The 26,834-nt window shown below is 39.3% G+C and overlaps 1 protein-coding gene across 1 annotated transcript in view; it reads right to left on the bottom strand.

The window, feature by feature from the left end:
* The window catches only part of LOC124796463, a 279,228-nt gene that overhangs the window by 55,875 nt on the left and 196,519 nt on the right, over positions 1-26,834 (bottom strand). Inside the window, exon 5 of the mRNA XM_047260686.1 lies at positions 21,962-22,147. Within this exon, the coding sequence (XP_047116642.1) occupies positions 21,962-22,147 (186 nt within the window). The remainder of the gene's footprint in view (positions 1-21,961; positions 22,148-26,834) is intronic.

The raw sequence follows: 26,834 nt of genomic DNA, 5'->3' as shown, positions 1-26,834 counted from the left end.
AATCCCAGGTCCCCTGATGTTGGAGTGCCATGGAAATACTTGAAGACAGCTGGCTGTAGATGAGCTGGGATGACTAGCACCATTTCAATCCAACTGGATCGCAGTTCCCCTTATACAATGCACCATTTATTAATTAGAACTCTCCTTTGGTCAGTTCCCGATCCTTCAAGATGTCTATGGTTTTCAGCAGTGCTGGATCTTCCCTCTGTTCAATAGTAATGCCATTTAATGAGGCAATGACAGATTTCATGCATACTTCTCTGTTCCACTACAGTATTACTTGAAAGGCAATTGGCATATTTGTTTTTGCATCCACTTTTGTATACCACTGTGAGATTGTACCCTCAAAAGCCTCAGTGCCCATCTTTGTAGTCAACCCAATGGATCCTTCAAGCTAATAAGCCAGCATAGAGAATGGTGGTGTATCACAACAAAGAATGATTGGCTAAACAAATAAATCCAGAACATGTATATGCCCCAAACAGCTGCAAGGCACTCTTTCTCATGTGTAGAGTATTTCACCTCTGACTTATAAACTATCACCTTTTAGTCACTTTCTTGAATTTTCACTAGAACTGCACTTATATCATAACTGACAATGTCAGTTTAAAGTTCTGCCTCAACAATCTCTTACTACAATGCTAGGACTGAAAAGTTATTGCCTCCTTAATGACAAGTAGAGAGCTTTCTTGCACCTCATTCCAGGAAAATTTCTCATCTTGTAACAATAGTTACTGTAACGGACATGCCTTGGTACAAAAGTCCAATTGTTGGTAGCATGTGCACTTTCCAAGAAAAATTCTCAGAACGCACATGTACTTGGAAGTCAGAAAATATGTGATTTTTTTGGGGGGTGGGGGGCTTGGGAATGACACCTTCACACTAAGTGCCCAATATTTTTATTTCTTGGATGGTGAAGAGGGACTTTCTTGGACTGGGGTACAGGCCTGCAGTCTGAATACATTTTGCCATGGTTGCCAGGTGGCTGAGATGTAGTTCAAATATTTTCAAAAAATGACAATGTGAACCATATGGCACAGAGATGTCAAACATTTAAGATTTTGCAGCAAGTTGTGCTTCATATTCTGGTGCAATACACAGTCTAAATGAAATAACTTTAAAGTCACAGAGGCTGTCAAGAGTTATGAAGGCAAGCTCTTCCCAGTCAGCCTCATAAACCCTGATTTACCAGTATCCTCTCTCCACATCCACAGTTGAGAAATATGTACTTTGCCCCTTTCAGGCAGTCTATGATGTTATCAGTGTGTGGCAATGGATAGACATCTTTCTTCACTTTAGAGCACTTGCCCGCGAAAGGCAAAGGTCCTGAGTTTGAGTCTCAGTCTGGCACACAGTTTTAATCTGCCAGGAAGTTTCATATCAGCACACACTTTGCTGCAGAGTGAAAATCTCATTCTGGAAACATCCCCCAGGCTGTAGCTACGCCATGTCTCCGCAATATTCTTTCTTTCAGGAGTGCTAGTTCTGCAAGGTTCGCAGGAAAGCTTCTGTAAAGTTTGGAAGGTAGGAGACAAGATACTGGCAGAAGTAAAGCTGTGAGGATGGGGCATGAGTCATGCTTGGGTAGCTCAGTTGGTAGAGCACTTGCCTGCAAAAGGCAAAGGTCCCAAGTTTGAGTCTCGGTCCGGCACACAGTTTTAATCTGCCAGGAAGTTTCATCTTTCTTCATGATTTTGTTCAGTTGTTGGTAGTCAACACAGGAACATCATGTGCTATCTTTGTTCACCATGACCACATGAGATGACCAGAAACAATCTCAAGGTTGAGTGATGTGATTTTACAGCATCTTCTCCCCTTCCTACCAGATTATCTATCGTTCAGCCAGTGACACTATATGAGCACTGGCTAATTTGAGTACACTGAACAGCCAGAACATTTTACCCCTGAATTATTGTTGATATATACACATCCCAGCAATATCAGTGTCACCTGGTGAGAAATGACTGCTGATCAAACACACGCACGGTGCATGTAGTATCAGTGAGTGTGCCATCCATGTACAGAATGGGAAAGGTGCACAGTCTATCTGAGTTTCCCAAGGGCAGACTGTAATGGCCCAGAAGCTCAACACAAGTATGTTGGAAATTGTATGGCTTGTCAGGTCTTCAAGGAGTGCTGTGGTGAGTGTCTGCAACATGTGACAAAACCAAGATGAAACCACATCCTGACATTGTTGGTTTCGGTGGCCACCCCTCATTACAGATGCCAGACTTCATAGGCTGGGCATGCTAGTAAAATAGGACAGGCAATTAACTGTGGTGAAACTAACATCAGACTTTAATGCTGGGCAGAGAAAAGAGTGTCTGAAAACACAGTGCACAAAATACCCCTAATGAAGGGCCTCTGCAGCTGACAACCCATGCACATGCCAATGTTAACACCATGACATTGACAACTATTACTCAAATGGGCACATGGCCATTGGCACTGGACATTGGCATAGTGGCAGAGTGTTGCATGATATGATGAATTCTGATACCTCCTTCATCATGAAGATGACAGGGGAACAGCTTCTTGACAACTGTACTGCAGGACAGAGACAAGCTGGCAGGACAGAGACAATGTGTTGTCCTCTGGCCTTCAAATATCTATTTTCCTGTGGGGCATTGTACTTGGTGGAGAAGCTACACATGCACTGGTCAGGAGATGGGTTTTCATTTGACAGCTGCAGCATAAATCTGAGTTGCTCAATCCATTTTCTTATGCATTTGGTGGAGATTGGTGCTAATTATTGATACACCTCTTCCTTCACATTCTCCATTACCTCCCGACTTATGCGTGGACAGTCATGGCAGGTAACTCTCGTGGGCATGGTCCAACATCTCTGGCCATCATATTCTGCTGTACCTATTCTTTTCATAGCTAGCATATGAGAGAGGCATGCTCATGGTGGTCTTCCATAACTTCAGCAGCTGGTCATACCTCTTTCATTCAACTCCTCTGTTGCATTTCCTTGATTCAATGGCTTCTGATGAGTTCCTCTATCATCATGATATCCCCTACCAGAAGAGCTGGTATATACCACCTGTGACCCTTTTTATCAAATGTCTGATTTTGTCAACTTCTGTCCTATTTTGATTAAAGATGTTGCATGGCGCCAAAATGTTCTGTATGTATGATTGTGTTGTTTTCCCTGACAAGTCGCCTTGTTCTTCAATTGTTTGTCCACTAAGAAGACTTGCTGTTCATTACCACCAAACATTTTCTTCAGCTTGACCTAAAATTTGGCTCAACTACTGGGCTTCTCTTTGTTGTTCTCGAATGACTATTGGGCTGCTCTGTCCAAGTAAAAGTACACATCTACTGAACACAAAATGCAAATACAACTGTTGTAACTGGTAAATTGGTCAAACTCTTAGAGCAATTTCATCAGTTTCTGAGCAACATCTTCTCAAAACACTGATGGGTGCCTGCTGTGCAGCTGACTGGCACTGCTGTCTCTCTTCCAATATTATCTGGTGTGTGAGTATCTCCTGAATATATGGATCTTAGGAACCATGTACTGTTTTTGTAAGACTGTGACTTTGTCAAGCACAAAATGCATGTGGCAAGGCCACAGCATCTGTCCAGACCAGACCTCATCGCAACAGAAGAGAGAGTAATAAAATTAATTCTTTAATTCTGATCACAGATTTGAACCCCAAATAAAATTCTGTGTAAACTGATATATAACTGAGACCACTTGATTCATTAATTAACAATTCATCAAACCTAATTACTGAACTGATACTGCTAAATTAATTTTGCCAAGTCCACAGAAAGTACCCAGGTAATGTCTACAAAGAGGACCATCATTTGAAGAAGGCATGGCAAATTTAACATTTCTTGTTTAATTAACATAGATAATGCCCAAAATGCTGAAATCTGGTTTTCTGGCCGTTATTTCAAAGTATCATTGAAGCCACATGGTGATGGAGGCACACACAATTCTGAGAATTTGTGCCAGGTCAGATCACCCAACTTGAGGGCTGGAACTTGGCCAATCCAGGCAGCCAGGACAGTAGGAATCGTTCCATCTCTCAACCACTGTTAGGTTGGCTATAAGGAGATTTGATTTGATTTATTTCATGTTCCATAGGTCCAACTGTGTTGGATACACAAGGACGTGGAACGAGTCAGTTTTTTACAAATACAATCTGATAATCTTATAGCATATACAGAAATTTGAGTACATAATTATATAAAAATTTATACAGTAAATTCTTTGGGCAGCAATACAGAAAAAGAAAATACATATTTTCTTAGAATCATTAAAACACTACAGAAAACAGATACGGAGCACACACAGTTACAGAGCTCAGGTTAAATAAAATTCATAGTGGCATTATGTCAACCTGTATTATATAATATTAAAATATTACAATTTATTTAGTTAAAAATTCATCTAGACTGTAAAAAGCTTTTTCTAGCAAAAATATTTTTAGAGCTTTCTTAAACTCACTATTGTTATGAATCTTTGTCTTTATTTCGGGAGGAAGAGCATTGAAGAGTTTTGCTCCAGTGTAGTGGACACCCTTTTGTGCCAAGCTCAAATTTCTGAGTTCACTGTGTATGTCATTCTTCCTCCATGTGTTATGCTCATGATAATTACTGTTTGGTTGAAATATATCTATATTTTTACAAACAAAACACATGAGAGAAAAAATATATTGGCATGTAGTTGTGTATATTTTAAGATTACGAAAACTATTTCTACAGGAGTCTCTTGGGCACAATCGACATATAATTCTTAAAGCTCGCTTCTGTGCAATGAACACTTTCCTTGCTAATGGCTGGTTACCCCAAAAAATAATTCCGTACTCAATGAGACAATGAAAATAGCCATAATATGTCACTTTTGCAGTGTTAGGTTCAACACATGTAGTGACAACCCATAAAGCATAGGTAGCAGAGCTAAGCCTCTTACAGAGAACAATAATATGTGAAGACCAGTTCATTTTCTTGTCAATGTGCACTCCAAGAAATTTTGTTGTTTCCATTCTAACTATTGGTTGATTACCACATGTCACACTTATCTCTCTCTCTCTTTCTGTTTTTGTACAGAATTGAATAAAGCTGGTCTTACTGGAATTTAATGAGAGACCATTCACCTAGAACCAAATAATCATATCTGAGAGTATGTGATCAATGAGTTCCTCAAGATTGTTGTCTGTTCTACTGCTCATAAAAATTGTGGTATCATCAGCAAATAATGTAAATTTACACGGCAGGCTTGTACATGATGGTAGATCATTTATAAAAATCAGGAATAATAGTGGTCCAAGAATTGAGCCCTGGGGCACTCCACATGTAATGGAACTCCATTTAGAATCTGAGGAAGTGTCACATACTCCACCTGAGCTATTCAACACAACTTTTTGTTTTCTGTCTTGGAGGTACGACTGTAGCCAATTGCCTGCAACACCACTTATTCCTACTAATTTTGCTTTTTGCAAGAGAATCTGGTGATCAACACAGTCAAACGCTTTGGATAAATCACAGAAGACACCAAGTGCTAGCATTTTTTCATTAAGAGTTTCTAGGACTTCATTTGCAAGTGCTTAGACTGCATCTTCTGTTGAACGGCCCTTTTGAAAGCCAAACTGGCTCTTACTGAGAACTTTGTTCTTCATGAGATGATAAGTAATTCTTACATGTATTAGCTTTTCTAGAATTTTGGAGAAAGCTGTCAGCAAAGAGATAGGTCGATAGTTAGTTAGTTCAGCTTTATCACCCTTTTTGTACAGGGGCTTCACAATGGCATACTTAAGTCTACTGGGAACAACACCTTTCTGAAGGGAAGCATTGAAAATATGACAGAGAATGTCCCTTATCCACACACAAGAATATTTCAATAAATTACTAGATATATTATCAACCCCTGCAGAATTCGTACTTTTTAGAGACATGATGATTTTTTTAATTTCTTCTACAGTGACCGGATTAAGGTGCATTTCTGAAATTGTGTTTGAATATACGCCTTGACAAAGAGTTACAGCTTCATCAACATCGGGCTTGCAACCAATCTGTTGAGTTACTGTTAGGAAGCGTTTATTAAAAATCTCAGCCACCGTTTTGGGGTTGTCTACTAGGATACCTTCATATCTGATATTATTTATATCTTCTTTACTTGTTGTATCTCTTCCTGTTTCTTTTTTTACAATGCTCCAAATTGCTTTTATTTTATTATTAGAATTATCTATTTTCTTCTCATAATAAAGGGCTTTTGATTTCTGTATTAGTTTCTTCAAAATTTTACTGTATATTCTATAGTGTTCCCATTTTTCTACATCTTTACAGAATCTTATTGCAGCATAAGTTTCCCTTTTGCTTTTACATGACTGTTTTATACCTTTTGTAATCCAAGGCTTGCTTACAGAATTGGAAGCTCTGTTTCTGACCCATTTCTTGGGAAATATTTCTTCAAAAAGAGCACAGAATTCATTTATAAAACAGTTAAATTTAGTATCAACATCATCATGGCTGTATACTAAAGACCAATCCATTTGCTGCAACCTGTGGTTGAAAGTTCCTTTCGCCTCTTTATTAATTACTCTTATGAATTTCCATCGAGGAAATTCTTTTTTGAACAGATTAACGTCATAAATAGTGAGAATTTGTCCATCATGATCTGAAAGCCCACTTACAACCTGCCTGACAATGTAATTCTGTTGTCTATTTACAACTAAAAAAATGTTGTCTATCATAGTTTGGCACTCGGATGTAATTCTTGTTGGGAAGTTTATTACTGATGTCAGATTGTGTAAGGTCATCACAATCTCAAAGTCTATTTTATTCTTATTTTCTGTCAAAAAGTTTATATTGAAATCACCTAATACTACAATATCCTTCGCTTTTGAAAGTAACCATGATAGTAGGAGTTCCATTGAATGCAGAAAAGTTTTTATGTCACCTGAAGGAGCCCTGTAGACAGCCAACACTATTATTGGGTAGAATTTAGTTGTTATTTCTGTGGCACATGCCTCAAATTGTTGTTCCACACAATATTTCTTAATATCTATAGCTTTGTATGCTACACTATCCTTAACATAAATAGCTACTCCACCTTTATCTTTACTTTCCCTACAGTAGTATGTTACTAAAGTATAACTTACTATAGATGGCAAGGCACATTTATCAGTAACATGGTGCTCAGTTAGGCACAAAATCTGGGCATTATTTATACTGTCCTTTTCACTAATGTTAATAAGGAGTTGATCTGTTTTGCTTAAGAGACCCCTTATGTTTTGATGAAAGAAAGAGATGCCTTCCTCTTGCTTTTTCATTCTATTAGTGCTGTTACCTGACTGAGAATCCATTGGAGTCTGCCTTGAGACAGGAGAGAGGAGACACCTGACACTACCTACTGTTGTCCCTTCTTTTTCTTCAGGCCCACACATAAAAAATCGTTGAGATGAGAAGGAGGCTCAGCATTTCTTCTGTCCAACAGCTTTCTATTTGTTGTTGTTGATGGTGGTGCTGTTTCTGACGCTTCTGCTGTGTTTCCTTGTGAACTTGGAGTCTTCTCGTTTTTGTTATTTTCGTCTAAAATAATACTTGGCTGATGCGGAACAGTAGTTCTTTTGTTGTTGAAATCGATGTCCACTGTTCTTTCTGTTAAAATTTGGTCTTTTTTTACATGTTTTGCTGCCGCTGATGAAGTTTCTAATGAATTTTTTTTGAAGCGTTTTCGTTGTGGAGTCTGGCGATGGCAATGCAATTATCGTTTTGGTTTTGAATTTATTTTGATGGTTTTTTTATTACCCTGGTTATCAGGCTTGTCAGATATTCTTTCCCCAAGCCATTCAGGTGAAGTCCGTGTCGCGTGTGGAATCTACGTCCAATACAGCTTATATCAACGCATTTCACGTTTTTAAAATATCTGCAGATTTTTGCAAACTGACCGTTGGCACTTTCTATTTTCCTGTTAACACATGACCATCTTACAAGATCATAGCGATGCGGAATATTGACAAGTATTACGTTAGTGTGAGTGAGGTTCCTCAGACACTGTTTAAGATCGCGTGTTGCACTCGCTGTTTCATTTTTGTAGACATCGTTTGCGCCTCCGTAAGTACAACGAAGTCTTTATCATGCAGATTTTTTGCCTCTGCGGATTCGGTCATTTTTTTAATTTCGCCAAGTGGGGCTCCCGGTTTCACTATACCACACGAAAATGTTTTAGTTGTTTCTTTTAGTTTACTCGGAAGTCCACGACCATGGCTGTCTGTTATTGGAGTTCACAATTTGCGAATCGTTTTGTATTGTTTTACTACACACTTCGACACAATTTTTGGTCGGCACATTTATATTGACCTCCTTCACAGTTGTTTGCGTCAGTAAATTTTCTTCTCTTACCTTAGTCCCCAAAGTGCCTTTTCGCTTTTCCCATCATTCATGCGAACTGTAAGTTGCATTTTCGCTATCGGCGATCGAAAGTACTTGAAATGTGTTTTCGTGCACAAAGCTTGCGTAACTTTCGCAGGTTTTCCGAATTTGCACTTTGGACTTGCTGTTCTTCACTTTGCATTAGACCACTTTTCCGTAACAGACGAACTATCTCGCACAAGTTTTAGCGTGATCAGTTCACTATTTTCTTGTTGTATTTTCGAAATGTCCGTTTTCAAACTGCCGATTATGAACTGTAAGCTCGTTATGCGTTCATTCAGTTTCTTGATTTCGTCTTTAAAATTTTCACACGATTTCTTTTTTACGGCAAAATTTAAGTTTTTCTGGAAGGACACTTGCTTAACTTTTACTGTAGCCGCCATCTTTGCACAGTAGCTCATTGACAGAGTATTTAATTAATCTGGGGAGCAGCTCTCCAGACCATTCCATTACAATTTCTAGAGACATCAACATCACAAGGTTCAGTGTATGGTACTTAGTTCCTTTAGTGGCTACTGCTTGCCATCACCTTTGGAATGTTAGTCATCTGCAAATCACTTGTGATGTTTAGGGTTAGTAAGCACATTGGAATTACAATGACTGCCACTTTACTACCACTACATATGTACCAGATTGACATGTACAGTACTGTGGTAAGCTGTTTTAATGCTGTTATAATAAGCATGACCCATGGTTAGTTTCTTCTGTTATTGTGATACCTGCTATTTTAGTTCTGTGCTCTCTCTGGGTACCGATCTTTATTGTAAAGCTGGTTTTGTTGTACGAAAGTGTGTGCTTTTAACTTGTCCTGTAGGAAATCTATTGCTCATCCAGCGGCTACATTTTGTGAGTGATAGTTTACGGAAACTTGTGACAGGGCTACCTGTCATTTATGTGTTCATTTTTGAATATATGTTTCTCCAGATTCTCCTGACCTTCATTGTCAGTAGCTATCCTACAGCCCCTTTTGTAAATCAATTACTTACTAGGCAATGAAACACCTGTAGTAAGAAACCAAGAGTGATGCCTGGGACCAAATATCTGCAGGTAAGTGATATGCTGGGGAGCAATGTTAGTTGGAGCTTCTTTCCTAATCTGCTACAGTTACATCCACCAACATCTGCAGGCTACAGACATGATGACTGTGACAGGACCAACTAGGTTTCCCAGCCTGGTCGCAAGTTTCAGTCACTGCTGTTGTTAGCTGCTCTTTGCCGAGTAACAGTGACAGTAATGTGACTTGTTTTCTGCTACCCTTATTCTGTAGGTGGCGACCTGGTTTATTTTTAAATTCAGAGAGAGAGTGGGTCTTATTATTCTTTTCTTCTTGCAAGCAGCAGCAATTTGACCATGAAGGAATGCTTGCAGTACAGAACAGGTGGTTTGGCAGACAGAGAAGAACAAAGGCAGGATGACTTGTGAAATCTACATCTACATCTACATTTATACTCCACAAGCCACCCAACGGTGTATGGTGGAGGGCACTTTACGTGCCACTGTCATTACCTCCCTTTTCTGTTCCAGTCGCGTATGGTTCGCGGGAAGAATGACTGCCGGAAAGCCTCCGTGCGCGCTCTAATCTCTCTAATTTTACATTCATGATCTCCTCGGGAGGCATAAGTAGGGGGAAACAATATATTTGATACCTCATCCAAAAACGCACCCTCTCGAAACCTGGACAGCAAGCTACACCGCGATACAGAGCGCCTCTCTTGCAGAGTCTGCCACTTGAGTTTGCTAAACATCTCCGTAACGCTATCACACTTACCAAATAACCCTGTGACAAAATGTGCCACTCTTCTTTGGATCTCCTCTATCTCCTCCGTCAACCTGATCTGGTACGGATCCCACACTGATGAGCAATACTCAAGTACAGGTCGAACGAGTGTTTTGTAAGCTACCTCCTTTGTTGATGTACTACATTTTCTAAGGACTCTCCCAATGAATCTCAACCTGGTACCCGCCTTACCAACAATTAATTTTATATTATCATTCCACTTCAAATCGTTCCGCACGCACACTCCCAGATACTTTACAGAAGCAACTGCTATCAGTGTTTGTTCCACTATCATATAATCATACAATAAAGGATCCTTCTTTCTACATATTCGCAATACATTACATTTGTCTATGTTAAGGGTCAGTTGCCACTCCCTGCACCAAGTGCCTATCCGCTGCAGATCTTCCTGCATTTCGTTACAATTTTCTAATGCTGCAACTTCTCTGTATACTACAGCATCATCTGCAAAAAGCCGCATGGAACTTCCGACACTATCTGCTAGGTCATGCACAGCACCTTCCCCCAGAAGCAGCAGAACCCAGCCTTTGTATGGGGTTTCCCTTGCTAATAGACAATGCTCAGCAACCAAGGTGGATGAGCTGGCAGACCACCCTGGCTCCTTGCCCCGGGAATGAGAACTGCTGGCCACAGCTATGACTGACACTGCTGCAACTAAGCCACCACTAGTGTGGCAGTGCCGACCAATGCGGTTGTGGCCCACAGTGCCACCAGTGACACTGACACTGACATCACTGCCCTCAGCATGCCGACATCAAGGAGACCGCCATGCCTCCATCAACACCGCAGGTTGCAGTTGCAAATCACAACCTGGCAAGTGACGCTTTTTTTGATGAGCTGTTGTTGCAGATGTGATGGAGGCTATGTTGGACCAGTTGCTGGCAGTAATTACAACTCAATGCACTGGAACTGTGAGCACAATTACAGGAGTTACATGTACGAAGTGCAGAATTGTGCATCTTTTTCAGTGCGGATTTGTGTGCACAACGTGAGAAACTAAGTTCAGAGTTAAAAAGCAGGTTTTAGCTGCAATTGCTGATGTGCAGGCTGTTGCTCTGCAGAAGCATGGTGATGTGCTAGACCAGGTCTGAGTTGAAAATAAGGTACCATGGAATAAGAAGGAGGAAAAGCCCTGTTCATAGGTGTTAGGTTTAAAGGGGTTGATGAGCAAGTAGTAAATGTCACTTGTGAAATTGAAGAGTGAAAAAATTAAGCTTGAAGTGCTGGGTAGATGGGTAGGAGAGTCCAGTACAGTCATTTATGTTCACAGAAAAATGTTCAGTACCCTGGAATTCTGGTTTGAGACAGCAGAGGAAAAATTGGGAGAATTTTAAACAAAGATTATGGACAAGGTTGCCACGTAATACATGGTATTTCAGTTAGAATCTAAAATAGGTGATAAGATTGCCAGTGCAGTGCCTATCCAGCAAATTTCTGGGTCTGGGATGGGACAGCTGTTGTCTCCAAAAGTGCAGGGGAGGGGAACATTATGAGTGGCTGCTCTGAGTATGCACATCACAGAGAATGGCAGGCTGTCAGAAGGATTAGATTTTGTTGCTGCCCTTTAGTCAGCTGATGAAGGGACTTTGGTGAGCACCAGTGGCTGCACCCATAGGAATGGCTACAGAGACAGACCAATGAAATAATATTATATCTAAAACTTCTACCAAGAGAGCCACAACTGTTCTGGTTTGAACAAGCACTTTGAATTAGATGAAAAAAGAATTACCCCACTTGCTTGGAAGCTACACTCACCTGTTTGTACAACAGACAATTCCTTACATTTCCCCTAACTGGGAGTGTTTTAGCGGAATGAATTCGAAAGTTCATCCCATGCACCTTTCCAAAAGATTCCAAGATTGGCACAAGTCTGGTAAAATCAGTCAACAGCAATTACTGAACCATTTGGACAACACCTCATATCCAAGGCATGCCTGTGGTGGAAATAGCTGGATGATATGGTGCAGACCTTGTGCAGCTGAGCCGTGAGTCCCTGGCTCACTACTAGAACTGTGCACATCAGGAGAGAGTTATATGATGTCTGATGATGGAGCCGCATTTCAGACGTAGTGGCAGGAGTCTGCAGGAGTTTTTTCTCTGTGAAGATTTGGCTGTATAGCGGAGCTAGAGCCACCCATAGATCCCAAGGAAATGATTCCATTAAGATATAATAGGATACCAGAATGGGTGAGGTAACAATTATTAATTGTCAGTATACAACAGTCTTTGGAAATACTGTCAGCACTAAACAACTTTCAAGAGGAGAGAAACTATTGCTCTGTACCTATCTCAGGAATGGGTCACAGCAATGCACAACTACTGAATCGAACTTCTAGAGCCAATAGGTCCAGACAAGACAATGGTCAGACAGGTCAAGGACAAGGCAAAAACTCCCATCTGAATAATCGGGATGACAGCAGTGTTCTGTCAGTGCAGCATTTTAATTCGAAAGGAAGGAAATGCAAGGACAATTGGTGCTGTATGGCATCTCAGAACAATAATTACATACAACTGACAGCTTTTGCTTCTATTATGAGAGTTGTGACAGAAAACTGACAAGCACAGTTGCATTACTCCTGCTGGCTTTGTGTAGTTATTCAGAAAGGGTGGTGAACTCCTCACTGAATCCTTTGGAGGACTTATGGGTGGGACAGTGGGAAGTACAAAGGGCGCCACTGGTGCACAATCCAAGCTGGTAAAACAAGCAGATTTTATTGTAATTGTCACTGCAAAGGATATACATCACACCAGCTTGCTCTGGTTGTGGCATGACTGTCAGTACCTGTAATCCTGGGTGCTTATTGACTGAGTTGCATCAATGTCATAATTGATTGTGAGCATGAAAAAGTCAGCATTTGAGTGAACAAGAGCAGACATACTCTGCAATTCTGTGAACCACTGAAGGGGTGCTCCCCAGCAGTGTGGCTTACCCAGCTGCTGGCAGCTTAGGTGGATTACCTGGTACAGCCTCGCAGTCCTGCAGGAAACAGATGGCCCTGCCAAGTGAGAGTGTCCCCCATCCCCTGGTTGCCTGAGTAAAAGCTTGAGAAAAGGATTAGGGAAGGGAGCCATCTGACCTTGAAGCATCAGGTCACCTCATTTGTGGAAATGCAAGACAGGCCAAGCTCATGGAGTGGACCCACCTGTTATTTAGACAGGTGGCAAAGTGTCTCGCTATGCTGAAACAGGATGTGCCCTCCAAGAAGATGGAATCAGTTACTGTCAAACAATTAACTAAGTGTCTTCTGTGCCAGAGGGCTAAGCCAGCAAGAGAAAGAATTATGAGATTAATGCAGCATGTTTTTGTATCTGCAATGTGAGAACTATTGTCAGTAGATATGTAGTGGGAAGTCTCCCTACAGGCAGAGGTGGAACTCAGTTTCTTTTTGCCATCCTAGATTAATTTACAAAGTACAGGGTGTATCAAAAAGAATCATCCAATTTTGCATGCCTGTATAAAAAAAATATGGACCATACACCTTTTCCTGTGAAACTGCACAAAACACATTAAATTTTGGAGAGTCCCTCTCATGTTGTACAGCTTCATGTGGTTGTTCCATACTCCGTATTCTCACATTACGATGGTTCACCTTTCCATTTAAATGGAATGTTGCCTTGTCACTAAACACTTAAGTGTGGAAGAAAACCATCATCCTCCATCTCGCCAAGAACAAAATTACAGAACTCCACATGCTGTTGATTGTTGCTTGTCACCTTCATGAAAAGTTTGCAGTAGCTGAATTTTGTATAGTTTCATGTGTAAACATCAACACAACACATGCTAGATGGACATCGGGGGCATGTTGAGCTGCGTGGCAAACTGGTTTCTGCAGCCTCCCTGTGAAACTATGGTGGATGCATTCGAAGTCTGTCAGGCACGTGAGGATGGCCCAGCGATTTGCCGTTACACAAATAACCTGTTTCTTGGAACTGTTCATGCCATTATCTAATGTTCTGTGCTATAGGAGGATCCGCACCATACCCAGTACGAAAGTCATTCTGAACTGTGCAAAATGTAGAACACAAAACACTTTCTGTTGTCCCGACACCATTTTTACTAGACCTGAAGTGGGCACACACTGCTGCTACCTATCAGGAACCATGTAAAACTTGATAGTCTGCTCTTTCCAACAGTACATTGTTCACACACATATCTCACGTAACATAATAGTTATGCTTTTTTGAAACCAGATGATTCTATTTGATACACCCTGTATATTATGTTCTATTCCATGAGAATCACGTCTGCTACTGTTGTTATGAGGTGTTTGTGGCATTACGCTAATAAGTTTGGTAACCCCAAAGTGATCTTGTTGGACAATTGACCACAGTTCATATCTTGGGCCTTGATCACTACAATGCAGCAGTGAGGAATCACCATTCACCGGAGGCCTATGTGAAAGACAGGCCGCGGTGCGTACATCACGAAGGTAGGCCGAGCTTGCTCACTAGCTTGCTCTACTCAGCAGAAAAACTTCCTCGCTCTACTCAGCAGAAAAACTGCATTTCTACACCTGTTAGCTCATAACTGGATGTGTATGAACAAACGAGAATTGCATCTTCTTCTGGAATCCAGTATTATGGTGATAGAAAGTGCTTAGGCCTACTAATTATTCGTTATGGCTGCATTGGGGTACAATAAAATTAAAATCATGTCAAGATGATTAACAGTTGCATAAGACAACACATCTTGTATGAAATGAGGACTGTTATGCAGCAGAGATTAAATGCTACAAACAAGCTGCTATACCATTTATGTCGAGAATTGATCTTAAATTTTGTCGTATGACCAGTAGTCAATAAGACTTCACAATACCAGATTCCAGTAGAAGATGCAATTTTCATTGACACATACACACCCAGTTGTGATTTAACAGGTTTAGAAGTGCATTTTGTCTGCTTAGTTAAGCAAGCGAGTGAGCTCAGGCCGGCCTTCATGATGTACACACTGTGACCTGTCTTTCTTGTGGGCCCTGTATTCACCAGACAAGCATTTACCATGCAGCCATGAACGCAGCTTAATGGGTTTTCACAAAATTGGGAACCTGGCAAGGATTCACTGTTCAGCTCGAAATACCAAATAGGTTCCGTATTTCCTGCAGTTCAAAGAGATCATTAACAGTTTAATTCACAATGCTAAAAGCTGTTCCCAAGCTGAACTTATGTTTGGGGGGCCAGTAATTATGCCCCTCAGAGCCACAGTGCAATTACCTCCTTCTCCATAAGAGGAACTACAAACAAAATTGTCAAATGCTCTAACAAGAATGAGGAGGAATGAAGCTCGCAGGAAGGTCACCATGATTGCATAGCCAAGAGCCCTATGATTAAGGAAGGTGATTTGGTTCTAGTCCAAAACTATCACTGGTCTGCTCTCTTAGAAAAGAAAGCCAAGTTCTATCAACTGTATGATTGTCCCTACTGAGTTGAAAAAGTTCAAGAAGGACTAATGGCTGATACTGTTGGGAAAGGCTTGGGTGGATTGGAATAGTGGAACCTAGAAATATAGAGCACATGTCTTGCAGTGGGTGTACATGGAAAGGGTAGTAATGAAGTAGAGTTTGTTCCCCTTGAGGCAGTAGGAGGCACCGGGAATGGGAAAGTGAATGCAATGTATGACAGGCATGACTGGGTGCAATCATAACCCATCTCCCCCTCCTTATTATTTGCCAAAGACAGATAATGTTTGCAAACCAATCTCTAATACCAAGGACTTGACAACAGCACAACAGTGTCAAGAAGTTAGATTGAACAACATGACAAAAAAACACACACACACATGCATGCACGCACACTGCTGTCACTCGGGCTACTATCTAGAATTGAATCATAAAATTTATATAATGCTAACATTACACTTGGGAAATAGGATGAAGGGGGGTTAAATGAGTTATTAAGTGTCAAGTTCTTATATTTTTTATGTCAAGGGAGGTCAAACCCTACTATCAGGAGGCATCTCAAGGAATACACTGCAAAAAATGCATAATAAGAGGAGAATCACTTAATGTGGGGAAGAAAATTAGTTAAGAAAAAGTGGTAGCTGGAGATTAACAATCACAATACCATTATCATTGTGTTGGTCTCAACTCACAGTTCTTTCAGCACTTCTAGAAATCAGATAGTATGGGAAACATGGATCTTAAAGGAAAAATCTGTCTTGTGTTGAGACTAGTATCTATCTAGCAATCTCATCCAGGCATAGTGATTTCAATGGGAAAATAAATGTGTGAGAGAAGAGAAAAACAATAAATGTATTTTAGAATATACAAACATAATATATTTCAAGAACCTTCCAAAAATGATAAATACTAAATAACAATTAACTGTTGGGGGTATGGTTTGAACTAGCAACCGACATCAGCTAACAATGATAACTGCTGCACTACAATGTGTGCATCAAAGCTTGTGGCTAAGTCTAAGTGTGTCTAAAAGAGCCTTTGATTTTTTTAAGTAATCTGAAATTTTCCTTTGGTAACTGCAATGTCTGCATTTTTGCAATTTGTTTGGACAAAACACTTAGAGGCCAACAGAGCTAAATGCAGTTTCTGTTTGTATAGATTTGGGAATGTTTGTGTTTTTCGTTGAGAGAATGAGGAAGGCAAGTTGGGAATCCGGTGGGTGCTGAAATTTAGCAGGAGAAGCAACTACAAGGTCTGATTTCATCAGTTTTTCTCAGTGGACAATAGAGATAACTGCATAGCCCTACAGTTCTTGTTGTTACCCTCAAATGGCACACTGTGATTTGGAAGCAATAAATATGGATTTTGATATGGACTTTGAACTTGACAACACTTTAGGGAGTAAGATTTTCAATCATAATGTTAGGGAAAATCACAAACAAATTGATCAGGTGAAATGGATTAAGAGACTGTATGAGTATCATTGAGATCACCAAAAACCAATTTCTTGCTTATTGAGATTCCTCCAAACATGACCACCAGGTGTGAAGTACATTGAAGCCTTTGGTTGTAACTGTGGTTGGGAAAATAGAAGCCATCTGGTAGTAAAATTCTGTCTGGGGGTCGTGAACAATACAAGTATGGAAACATTAACCACCAGTTGAAAAATGCATCTGTCAGAGCACAAAAGTCAAATATACTCCTCTTTAAAAGACTCTGGCATAAGTGCGAAATAAGCTGCATCAGTCCTCATTCAGCCTTCCTCACCAAAAATTTAGCATGCAAACAAATTCATACTCTTGACACAGAACATTCTCAATCCTTTTCCCCTTGTTTCTCTCTGTAGTGAAACCTTCACCAAAGGCCTTGCCACAGTGGTAACACCAGTTCCTGTTTGATCACCAAAATTGAGTGCTGTCAGGCTGGGCTTGTGCTTGGATGGGTGACCATCCAGTCCAGTGGGGTGCACTCAGCCCTTGTTAGGTAAACTGAGGACCTACTTGACTGAGAAGTAGCAGCTCTGGTTTCATAACCTGACATATGGCCGGAGTTGCGGTGTGCTGACCACATGCCCCTCCGTATCTGAAACCAGTGTCACCTGTGGTCTGAGGACAACATGGCAGCTCTTTGGTACCAATGGGCCTTCATGGACTGTTTGGGCATAGTTTTCTTTTTAGTTTTAGTTTTTTAGTGAAACCATACTCAGTATCTCCCTCTCACTGCACTGTCTATATACATCCTTCTCCCAGTGACATGATTTTTCTCCAATTGGCACTTTCTTTTGTCTGTCTGTTCCACTGTCAAAAGTCTTCAACCATTTTTCTCATTCATCCATACCACTGCCTCCTTCTCCATGACTCTGCCCCACTGCCATTGTCTTTGTCCCATTCTTTTTCTCTCCCATTGCCACTGTCTCTTTCTTTCTCAATTACAGTCTGCTGCCCTTCTCTTCAACAACCATTGTCTCCTTGTCTCCTCTCCACATGTGCCCTCGAGGATGGAATGGTGTGGGGGTTTCAATTCCTAGAGCAGTCAACTTTAATGCATGAGTATGTGGGATGGGGCAGCATGATCAAATTTTTTCATTTTAAATTTTGGTGGTCTTGATGGGTCCACACACTCCCAAACCTAAGTATGGTCTCCACTCATCTTTTTCATTTCCAGTGTCTCCTCACTCTTTGGCTCCCACTGCAATTGCCTTCATATAGCTCTCTTTTTCTTTCACGGCCACTTTCTCTCTCTGACCATCACTGTCTCCTCTCTCTTCCTGTCTGTCTGGCACTGTCTTCCCTCTCTTCCACTGCCACTGTATCTCTGCTACTCTCTTTCAAGCACAAAAAAAGTGTGAATATGAACACATGCCACAATTTTTGGTGAGAAAGATAGAATCAGGATTGTAACAGCTGGTTCCCTTTTTTCTCTCAGAGTTCTTTAAACGGGAGAATATTCACCTCTTTATTCTCCAGTAAAAGCATTTTTCAACTTCTTCCCTTCTTTCTCCTGCCACAGCAGGTTGTGCTGCTTTTATAAAAAGAATTCTATAGGTCAGTAGTGTTTTGACAGTTTATTTATATACTTCTGCACATTTAAATACTTTGACATGTATAAACAAGAAATAAGTAAGCCTAAAATAACTCTGAGCAGTTCTCAGACACTGACTGACTGCCATGCCATCCTCAGATGATACGGGTCACTGGATGTGGACTTGGAGAGGCATGTGGTCAGCATACCATTCTCCCAGACATTGTCAGTTGTTGTGACCAGAGCCTCTACTTCTCAACCAAATAGCTCCTCAATTGACCTCACAAAGGCTTAGTGCTTCCCCCTTGCCAGTGGCACTGGGTAGACTCAGACCGTCACCCATCCAAGTGCTAGTCAAGCCCAACAGCACTTACCTTTAGAGATCTGATAGGAACTGGTGTTACAACTACAGCAAGGCCATTGGCAAGCATAATATAAGGTTAACACAAAATCGTCTCCCATCAAATGAAAGTTCCCTGCACACTACTTTACATAAAAGTGCACAACATTTTTAGGCTACACCTACAGTATACCAAAAAATGTGGTGTTTGATTTGCAAGTACAAAGAATGTAATATGACAGAATAAATTTTTATAAGGTGCTTACACTGCCATGTGGCACCACTCATTGTTGAAAAAAGCCAACTAGAAACATAGTTTTCTGAACTAAGAGTCCTTGCAATGACGTCAGAATGACCCCACATCTCTTGCCATGTGTTACATTGGTTAAAACTACATTTATTCCTCAGACCAGATATTACAGGCATATTTTATGGGCATAAATATGGTAACTTTGAACTTCCTGATATTGGTAATGATATAAAAAAAAGTTTCTAAGTTCCTGAGATTATCATCATAAGAATAGATGGTGAAAATTTCTACAATTTGCCGTGAACAGAAGTAATAGAATTGGCCAGCCCCAATTTTGGTACCCAAAAATTATGGTTTTTTGAGATTTCTCAGGAACTGCCCATGAACAAATGGTGCTTTTATAAGCTGCCTAAGGCCTGTCCTAAACTACACCTAATGCAAAAGAATCTAAACGTGACAAAGTTATGCAAATGTTTGTTTCACATATAAGCAGAAAAACCATATCCACGTGCAGCAATTGCTCCTGGATATCTGATGATGGATAAATTCCAAAAGGTGTCATATGAGCAATAATGTCTTTTCTTGCCTGATGGTTGACTTTTACCATTGTGACCCAGTCAGCATCTACGCAGAACTACTGATTATTATAATGCAAAAGAACCAACCAAAATCCTCAATTTCCTTGGTCTGGAGGAAGTGTCTAATGTTTAAATTTTGACCCATTGCTATGGGAGAGCTAAATTATGCCCTTTCTTCTGATATGTATAGAAATGGTCACTAGGCCAAGGGCTAATAGATTCGACCTTTTATCTCTGTGATCAACTGAACCCACATATGACTCCCAGAAAAATCACATTTTTTGCATGGCTTTTTGTAATATAATGGTACATGCTCTGTCATGCATGTGCAGATAAGGCTCAACTGAGTCAGCATTATCTGAATGAGTGTCATTATTTAAGAATCACTGAGAAAACTAAATGTCACTGTTGGAGAGAAATTTATGTTTCAGAGCACTAACAAGACGTGGTTGCTCAAGTTTTGTAAGCGTTTCCTATCACACAGATGGAAAAAAAAACACTTTCTAATCAGGTTAACCCCTGAGACTACCTTTAGAATGCAGTGAAAGGCATTGTGCTTCCAAAGCTAAATAAATTTAAATACATAAACTTTATGGGCCTACTGTGCTTCATACTTCCAATCTACGATCCATCTGACACATATCTGCATTATGAGCACCCATCTACACTGCTAGGCAAGGCTTGCCACAGTACAGAGGCGTTACAAGTATTGCCTTTGAGAAAGTGATACAGACTGAGAGCACAGAAAGCTCGAGCGTCTTGTTGTAATGGTGTACAAGTTGATTGTGTACCTTCCTTTAGTTTGAATTGTATGTGATCTCACTGGGAATTTACACAACCTTTGTAACCCATAAACTATGATTATGTTGCAGAAAAATAAATCAAAAGCTTTACAGAATCCATATGCTGGCTTATTACTCAGATAAGGGTGTTCAGCAAATATGTTTGTTGACTTGTATAGGTTAATCCTTATAAAAAAAGTAAAAACAACAACCAACTCCTTATATTTCATGGAAGAATTTCTGTTATTGTAAAGTGTGAAATGTGGCAGGTAGGAGTAGTTAACACACATCTGTGTATTTAAAAATATATATAATATTATTAATAATAACAATAACTTGCATGTGAACATACAATGACTTATTTCATACCACGATGAATTATCATGCAACTTATTCATGGAACATGAAACTAACTAACCAGCCAATCGCTGTTAGTAACATCATTTATTATAAAACAAAAAGTGACATTAATGATACTGCACCAACATATTCATATCCAGATGGGTATTCATATTTAAAACTGCATTTAACTTCTGCTGTACTTGTGATGTTTAATTTTTCTTGTTGTGGCAAAAACAAGCATCAAGTGCATAGCACACGGTACATCTAATTTTAAACATTCACAGACATCTGGAAATGCCTCTGTCAGCTTGGAACCAATAGTGATACTACATGATTTAAATAAATAGTGCTATTAATTTTACTTTTTTGTAATAATTCACTTTTGTTTTGACACAACATAGTTCCACTGTCGCAATTTCCAACAAAACATCATACTGACGTACATATTTTAATAAAAATGAATTGAAAATATTAAATAGGAGTGACAACAATAGAAAGTGGGAAACCTTCAGAAGTACAATAAAACCCAAGGAAAATACACACTTTGGAGAAGAAAACTGATAACCAGGCTGTTATATAAAAACAATATGGAAAAAGGAGGCATTTTAACAGAATGATTCTTGCAAGATGCCTAGTTCTAAATAAAAGATATAGCCTATTGATATTAGTAAAGAACTCCTCCAAACGAACCTCATCACTTCAGTGAAAATCATTGACAAGCATGCGCAAGAGATATATTTGCAGCAGTTCATTAATAAGGCAGCAGCAAAATTTTCACAAATCAGACTCAAGATTATGCATTACAATAACCTTAATAGAACTGATATTTTTATGCAGCTAGCTGTAAAGAATAAGAGGGATATTACTATTGTTGATCACAATAATAATAACCTGATAGATCAGTAGTACCATTCAGTAACACACAAGAGTATTTTATTTTAAGAGGTTATACAGATATGTCCTTGATAATTAATAGCAATAAAAAGGACAGACTGAAATTGCAGCACATTAACTTCAGCACTTCCAAATGTTACAATCATATTTTGAAGTTGAGTTTTTTCTTTACCTGAGTTTCTGCACTGATTATTCGAGCTATCTTGAAAGTTCCATCTAATTTGTTATCAATTGTAGGCAGTGCAAAAGCTGATATGTTCTTGATGGTTGGATCACTGACATTAGCTTTTGTACGACCTCCAGGAATAATAGTAGGATAAGTGGTATTACCTTCTGTGTGACCTGCATTAACAGCAAGCTGCAAAATAAAATAAATTTCAATTAAAGTGTCAGACCCGGAACAGATTATATATACAATGTTTTGCTGAAAAGTAATGCCTCTGATTTTTTAATGTGGAAACTCTTAAAGCTTTTTACGTAAAACAAATGTTATTAACACTCTACATCCTTATTCTCTGTGTCTACGTATCTGTTTCTCAATGGTGATAAACACATTTCTCCAAATGAGAGACCAGTTTGATACTCTCACTGTAGAATGTTTGATTTTATTGATGGAGCCTCAACCTCACATCTGCTTGCACCACTTGCTTACTATCCAAGTGAAGAGCTTGAAGGTATTCTCCAAGTTTTGGAAACAGGTAATCAGACAGGTCAAGTTGGGACCATATTGTGGATGAACAATAACAGTAAACCCAATGTGTCTTATTGTTGCAGATATCACAGTGCTCAAGTGTGCCCTGGCAATGTCACACTGAAGGAGATGATGCTCCACATATGGACATACTTTTTTAATGAATGCTTTCAGTTTTCTCAATTACAGCATACTGTTCCTCATGCACCAAGATAGGTACATTGCACACTGGCATGTTACGCTACACAATGTGGAGCCCTCTAGTGGTAGAGGATTGAATTTGTGTCAGTGAAGCAGGAAAGCTGATGAGCTATATAAATGACATGTAATACCTAAACCAATATTGAGTGCAGGATAAAAAATTCAGAGGCATTACTTTTCAACACGTTCTCATATTGTAACATGGCATGATCACAAATATGAACTTTAATGTAACAGAGTCTCCATATGGCTCTAAAAAGGCTTTCGTCTTTCAAGCTATTGATGGATAACAAAACACAGATGATTCAGTAAAATCTTCTTCCAGAGTCCTTGAGATTTTTCTCATCACTGTATTAACCTGCTGGGAACATACAACAACTATACTTCCTCTACTTACCTCACTGTTTCCTTTTTTGCTAATAGTTGTCCTCTCTCTCTTTCTCTCTCATCCATGATTTTTTTACCTACCCTGAAGACCCAAATTGGAAACCCTAGTTCTAAAGAAGTTTTGGTTTGTTGCTTCTGAGTATTTGATTTGTTTTTTAATTTTTTTCCGTAGTCCTGTGATCCATGCTATCTTTGTCTTTTTCCAACAATTCAGGAACGTTTGTTTTGTTAGTCGGACCTCATAGATTTGGTGGAAGGGTTCAAAAAGGGTAACAAACCTTTATATCTAAAGATTTACACATATTTCAGTGAATCATGGCATTGATTCTCATTTTCCAACTCTTTTGTTTGTGTTCAACAATTTGTCTTTATAGCATCTCTAGTCTAGCTAGCTCGCAGTTCTGTATTGAAGCTTCACACGCATATAAACATTCTGACATTACAATTTTAGTATAATGTGTTTGTTTTGTTATTTCTAGAACTCTAATACTTGAGTCAAACATTTTTAGTTGGATCATAAGGTCTTTACATTTTATTAATTAGCTGTAAACCACTGATTATTTAAGGAATTGCACTCAAATGTACAGAGCAGCTTCAAACTTCTGATTACTTTACAAATGAGTTAGTGTGTTAAATGTAAGCTTATAAACAAGAAAAAGTTTAGAAAAGTTTTGATATCTTGTTCAAAGTTCATTGGAAGTCACTCAGTGCTCTAATTGTCAAACATAAAATGAGTACAGTCTGGGTAATTTGTACTCTGTTTTAAGCAAAAGCTAGTTTTTCACGTATCTCAATTCTTTTTAATGCCATATCACCTAAAATGTGTGTTGTACACTTATATAACTCTGCAGGGACATTTAGTGGAATACATGGACAATGTCTGCAAAATGTCATGTGAACAGAGTTAGTTGTAAAGAAGTAACAAATTAAATTTTCATGCATCATGTGGCAACTTTACTGCATGAACAGAAATTTTTATTTAATTTAATTTAATTTTATTTATTTTTGAGTTCTGTGGATCCTTAATGCAAGTGTTGTGCCAGACTGTAAAATGTGTCATATTATTACAGTAATTACTATTCATAAATGGTAATGAGGCTTACAACCTTAATTAAATGTTAATGGATACATCAAAAGTGTGGTGTAAGGGTTAAGGAGACAGTAGTAATAATAGTGATATGACCAGTTTGTAAGGATTACAGTCTAATTAAAAAAATAAAGTTTTTTTTCAATAAGTGATATAACTGTGCTATACAGTAAGTTCCCTTTATAATACTTACAAGAAAACTCAGTTCACATCGTCAAAAAAATTTCTGTAAGGAACAGGAAGAGCTATCCGAAATATAAAGTTTGGCTATTTTTTTGAATTTAGTCAGACCCTCAATGAATGATTTAACATGAGCTGGAAGTTTATTGTAAAACTTATTGGACTTCTTAAGTGCTCTCATTCTCAAGCACTGGAAGAATTCAAACTGGGTATGGTAAGATACATATACACAGTGTCCAACTGCATCAACTGTCTTATTAAAACCTGTAACCCAACATTGTAACTCTTAATGAGTAAATTACAGTAGCATTTCGAATTTTTAAATTCTGCCAGTTGTTACACAAAATATTTAAAACCAAATTTTGATTGGCACTGAACAAGATGTTAGATAGGCAACTTGCAACTGTTCATGTGAACCATGAATCAGGATATCTATTTAATAACATGGATTACATCAGTTACAGATATTTTGAACCCATTCAATTGTATTGTTCCTCCATGATATTTAAATTTATATACCCTTTCCATTTTACCCAAGCCTGAACCTGTATGTGCTTTGCTTGATTCGGGTAGTAGCATTTCGTTGTTATATTCCCAATGGTAGTTTGAATTTAAAGTGATCTGTAGAATGCCTCCCTTTCATGCCTCATCCCAGTGGTATCAGCTGTTAATGGACAAACGTTGTGTCTGGTAGGTGACATGCATGGGAAGCTGAGTATTATTTGTTTTTCATGGCTGATTTACTGGGTGTTATGGATTTTTCAGTTAACCTATCTTTGGGTTGCAATTTCAAACACTGCACAGGGCTTGTATTAGATTATGCTGGTAAGATTTTTTACTTCAAATTTTTTCCTTGTCTGTGGATAGCATTGTTTTCTTGCCAAGGGGTTGCCCAAGTCAATGCACTCCAAGCCTAAGGTTCTGATTTTTATGTCAGTAATCAAGGCTGAAAACCTGTTGCAACTCCTTGTACATTTTCCTGATGTTCTAACAAATAAACTGGGGATCAGCAACAGAAGTAAGTACAAGATTTGCTTGGGTGATGATGTTCCTGTGAGGTAAACCATGTATAGACTGTCACCCTCCTATGCCTTTCCAACTTTTCTCATCCCTAACAAGCAAGGGGGGAGATTATCTATGGCCCGATGTTGACTATAAGGCATTGAATGAGAAGCTTATTTTGGAGTATGTTCCCTTTCTGGATCTCTACAGTAGTTTTACGTGGTTTCTGAAGCATGTTTCTTTAGTGTGTTGAATTAAGCATACTATCAGATTCTCTTAACTGTAGGTTCCAAACAGATCACTGCTTTCAGCACTCACTGAAATCTGTATGAATTTAATTCCGTTTCCTTCAGCCTCTCAACTGGAGCTGCTGTGTTATCTCAGCTACTGTGATCTTAAATTAAAATCCATTTATAACTCTCTGAATGATGTCATTATTTATAACACTACCTTTACTGAACATCTGGAACATCTTGGGCAAGCCTTGTTTCAGTTTAGTGAGGCTGGCTCACTCTTAAGTACTCTAAGATTAACATAGGCTGTTGACAGATCTCTTTCTTGGGCATTTGGTGTCAGCCGAAGGTGCCAGAATTAATTAAGAACATACGCATGATTTGCATAAATTCCCTCCATCTAAGAACAAGGAGGGGTAGCCAGGTTTACTGGCATGGCCGACTTTCACAAATTTGTGCCTAATGTGGTACAACTGGCAGCCCCCCTTTATAACATGTGTAGGAAGGGAGAGGTTTTTGAGTGGGGCAAAAGTTAACAAGCCTCGTTTGAATCCATCAAAGAAGCTCCTAGTAATCCACCAGTTTTGATGATACCTAATTTTGAGTTGCTGTTTATTGTACAGAATGTTGCCTTATATGCCAGCATTGCTGCCATTGTTTATAGGAATCTGAAGGTCAATGCGGTCCGATAGTATATACCATGAAGAGATTGTCTCCTGCTGAGTTTATATATTTGTTTTATGAGTGGGAAACTCTTGTGGTTCTCTTTGCCTTAGAGAAATTTTATCTTGACCTTAGGGAATTCCAACTCGAGACTGATAACCATGCCTTAAGTTGTGTGTTGGGGTGCCCAAGAGAGATGAGGAGGATTGCTCTTCAGGCAGTCCACATCTTGGCTTTCCAAATTACTGTCAAACACATTAGAGGCACAGAAAATCAAATTGCTAACCTCCTCAGCTAGGGACAGTCATGTTGGAAGTGGTCGAGAAGCTCCACCTATAGCTTGTGTGTGTCTTAAGTGACGCACTAGAAATCTTTTTGGGTCTGAAGCACTAACAGGATCAAGAGCCTTCTATTCATTCTACTAAGTGTGGGTTCCTGGGGAAATTATGTTTTAAATAAAGGTATGATTTGCTGTAAGGAAAGGAAGGGCAAGAATTTTAAGATCTGCCTACCCAAGGAGTTGGTACCAACTGTCTTCCATTATCTCCACAATTCTGTGCTGGCTGGTCATTTAGGAGTGTACAAGACTGTTGCTAAAACT

This window comes from Schistocerca piceifrons, chromosome 4 (genome assembly GCF_021461385.2).
Source record: "Schistocerca piceifrons isolate TAMUIC-IGC-003096 chromosome 4, iqSchPice1.1, whole genome shotgun sequence".
Lineage (NCBI taxonomy): Eukaryota > Metazoa > Arthropoda > Insecta > Orthoptera > Acrididae > Schistocerca > Schistocerca piceifrons.
Note: the sequence above shows the minus strand (reverse complement) of the source record. Positions and strands in the feature narration are given on the sequence as shown.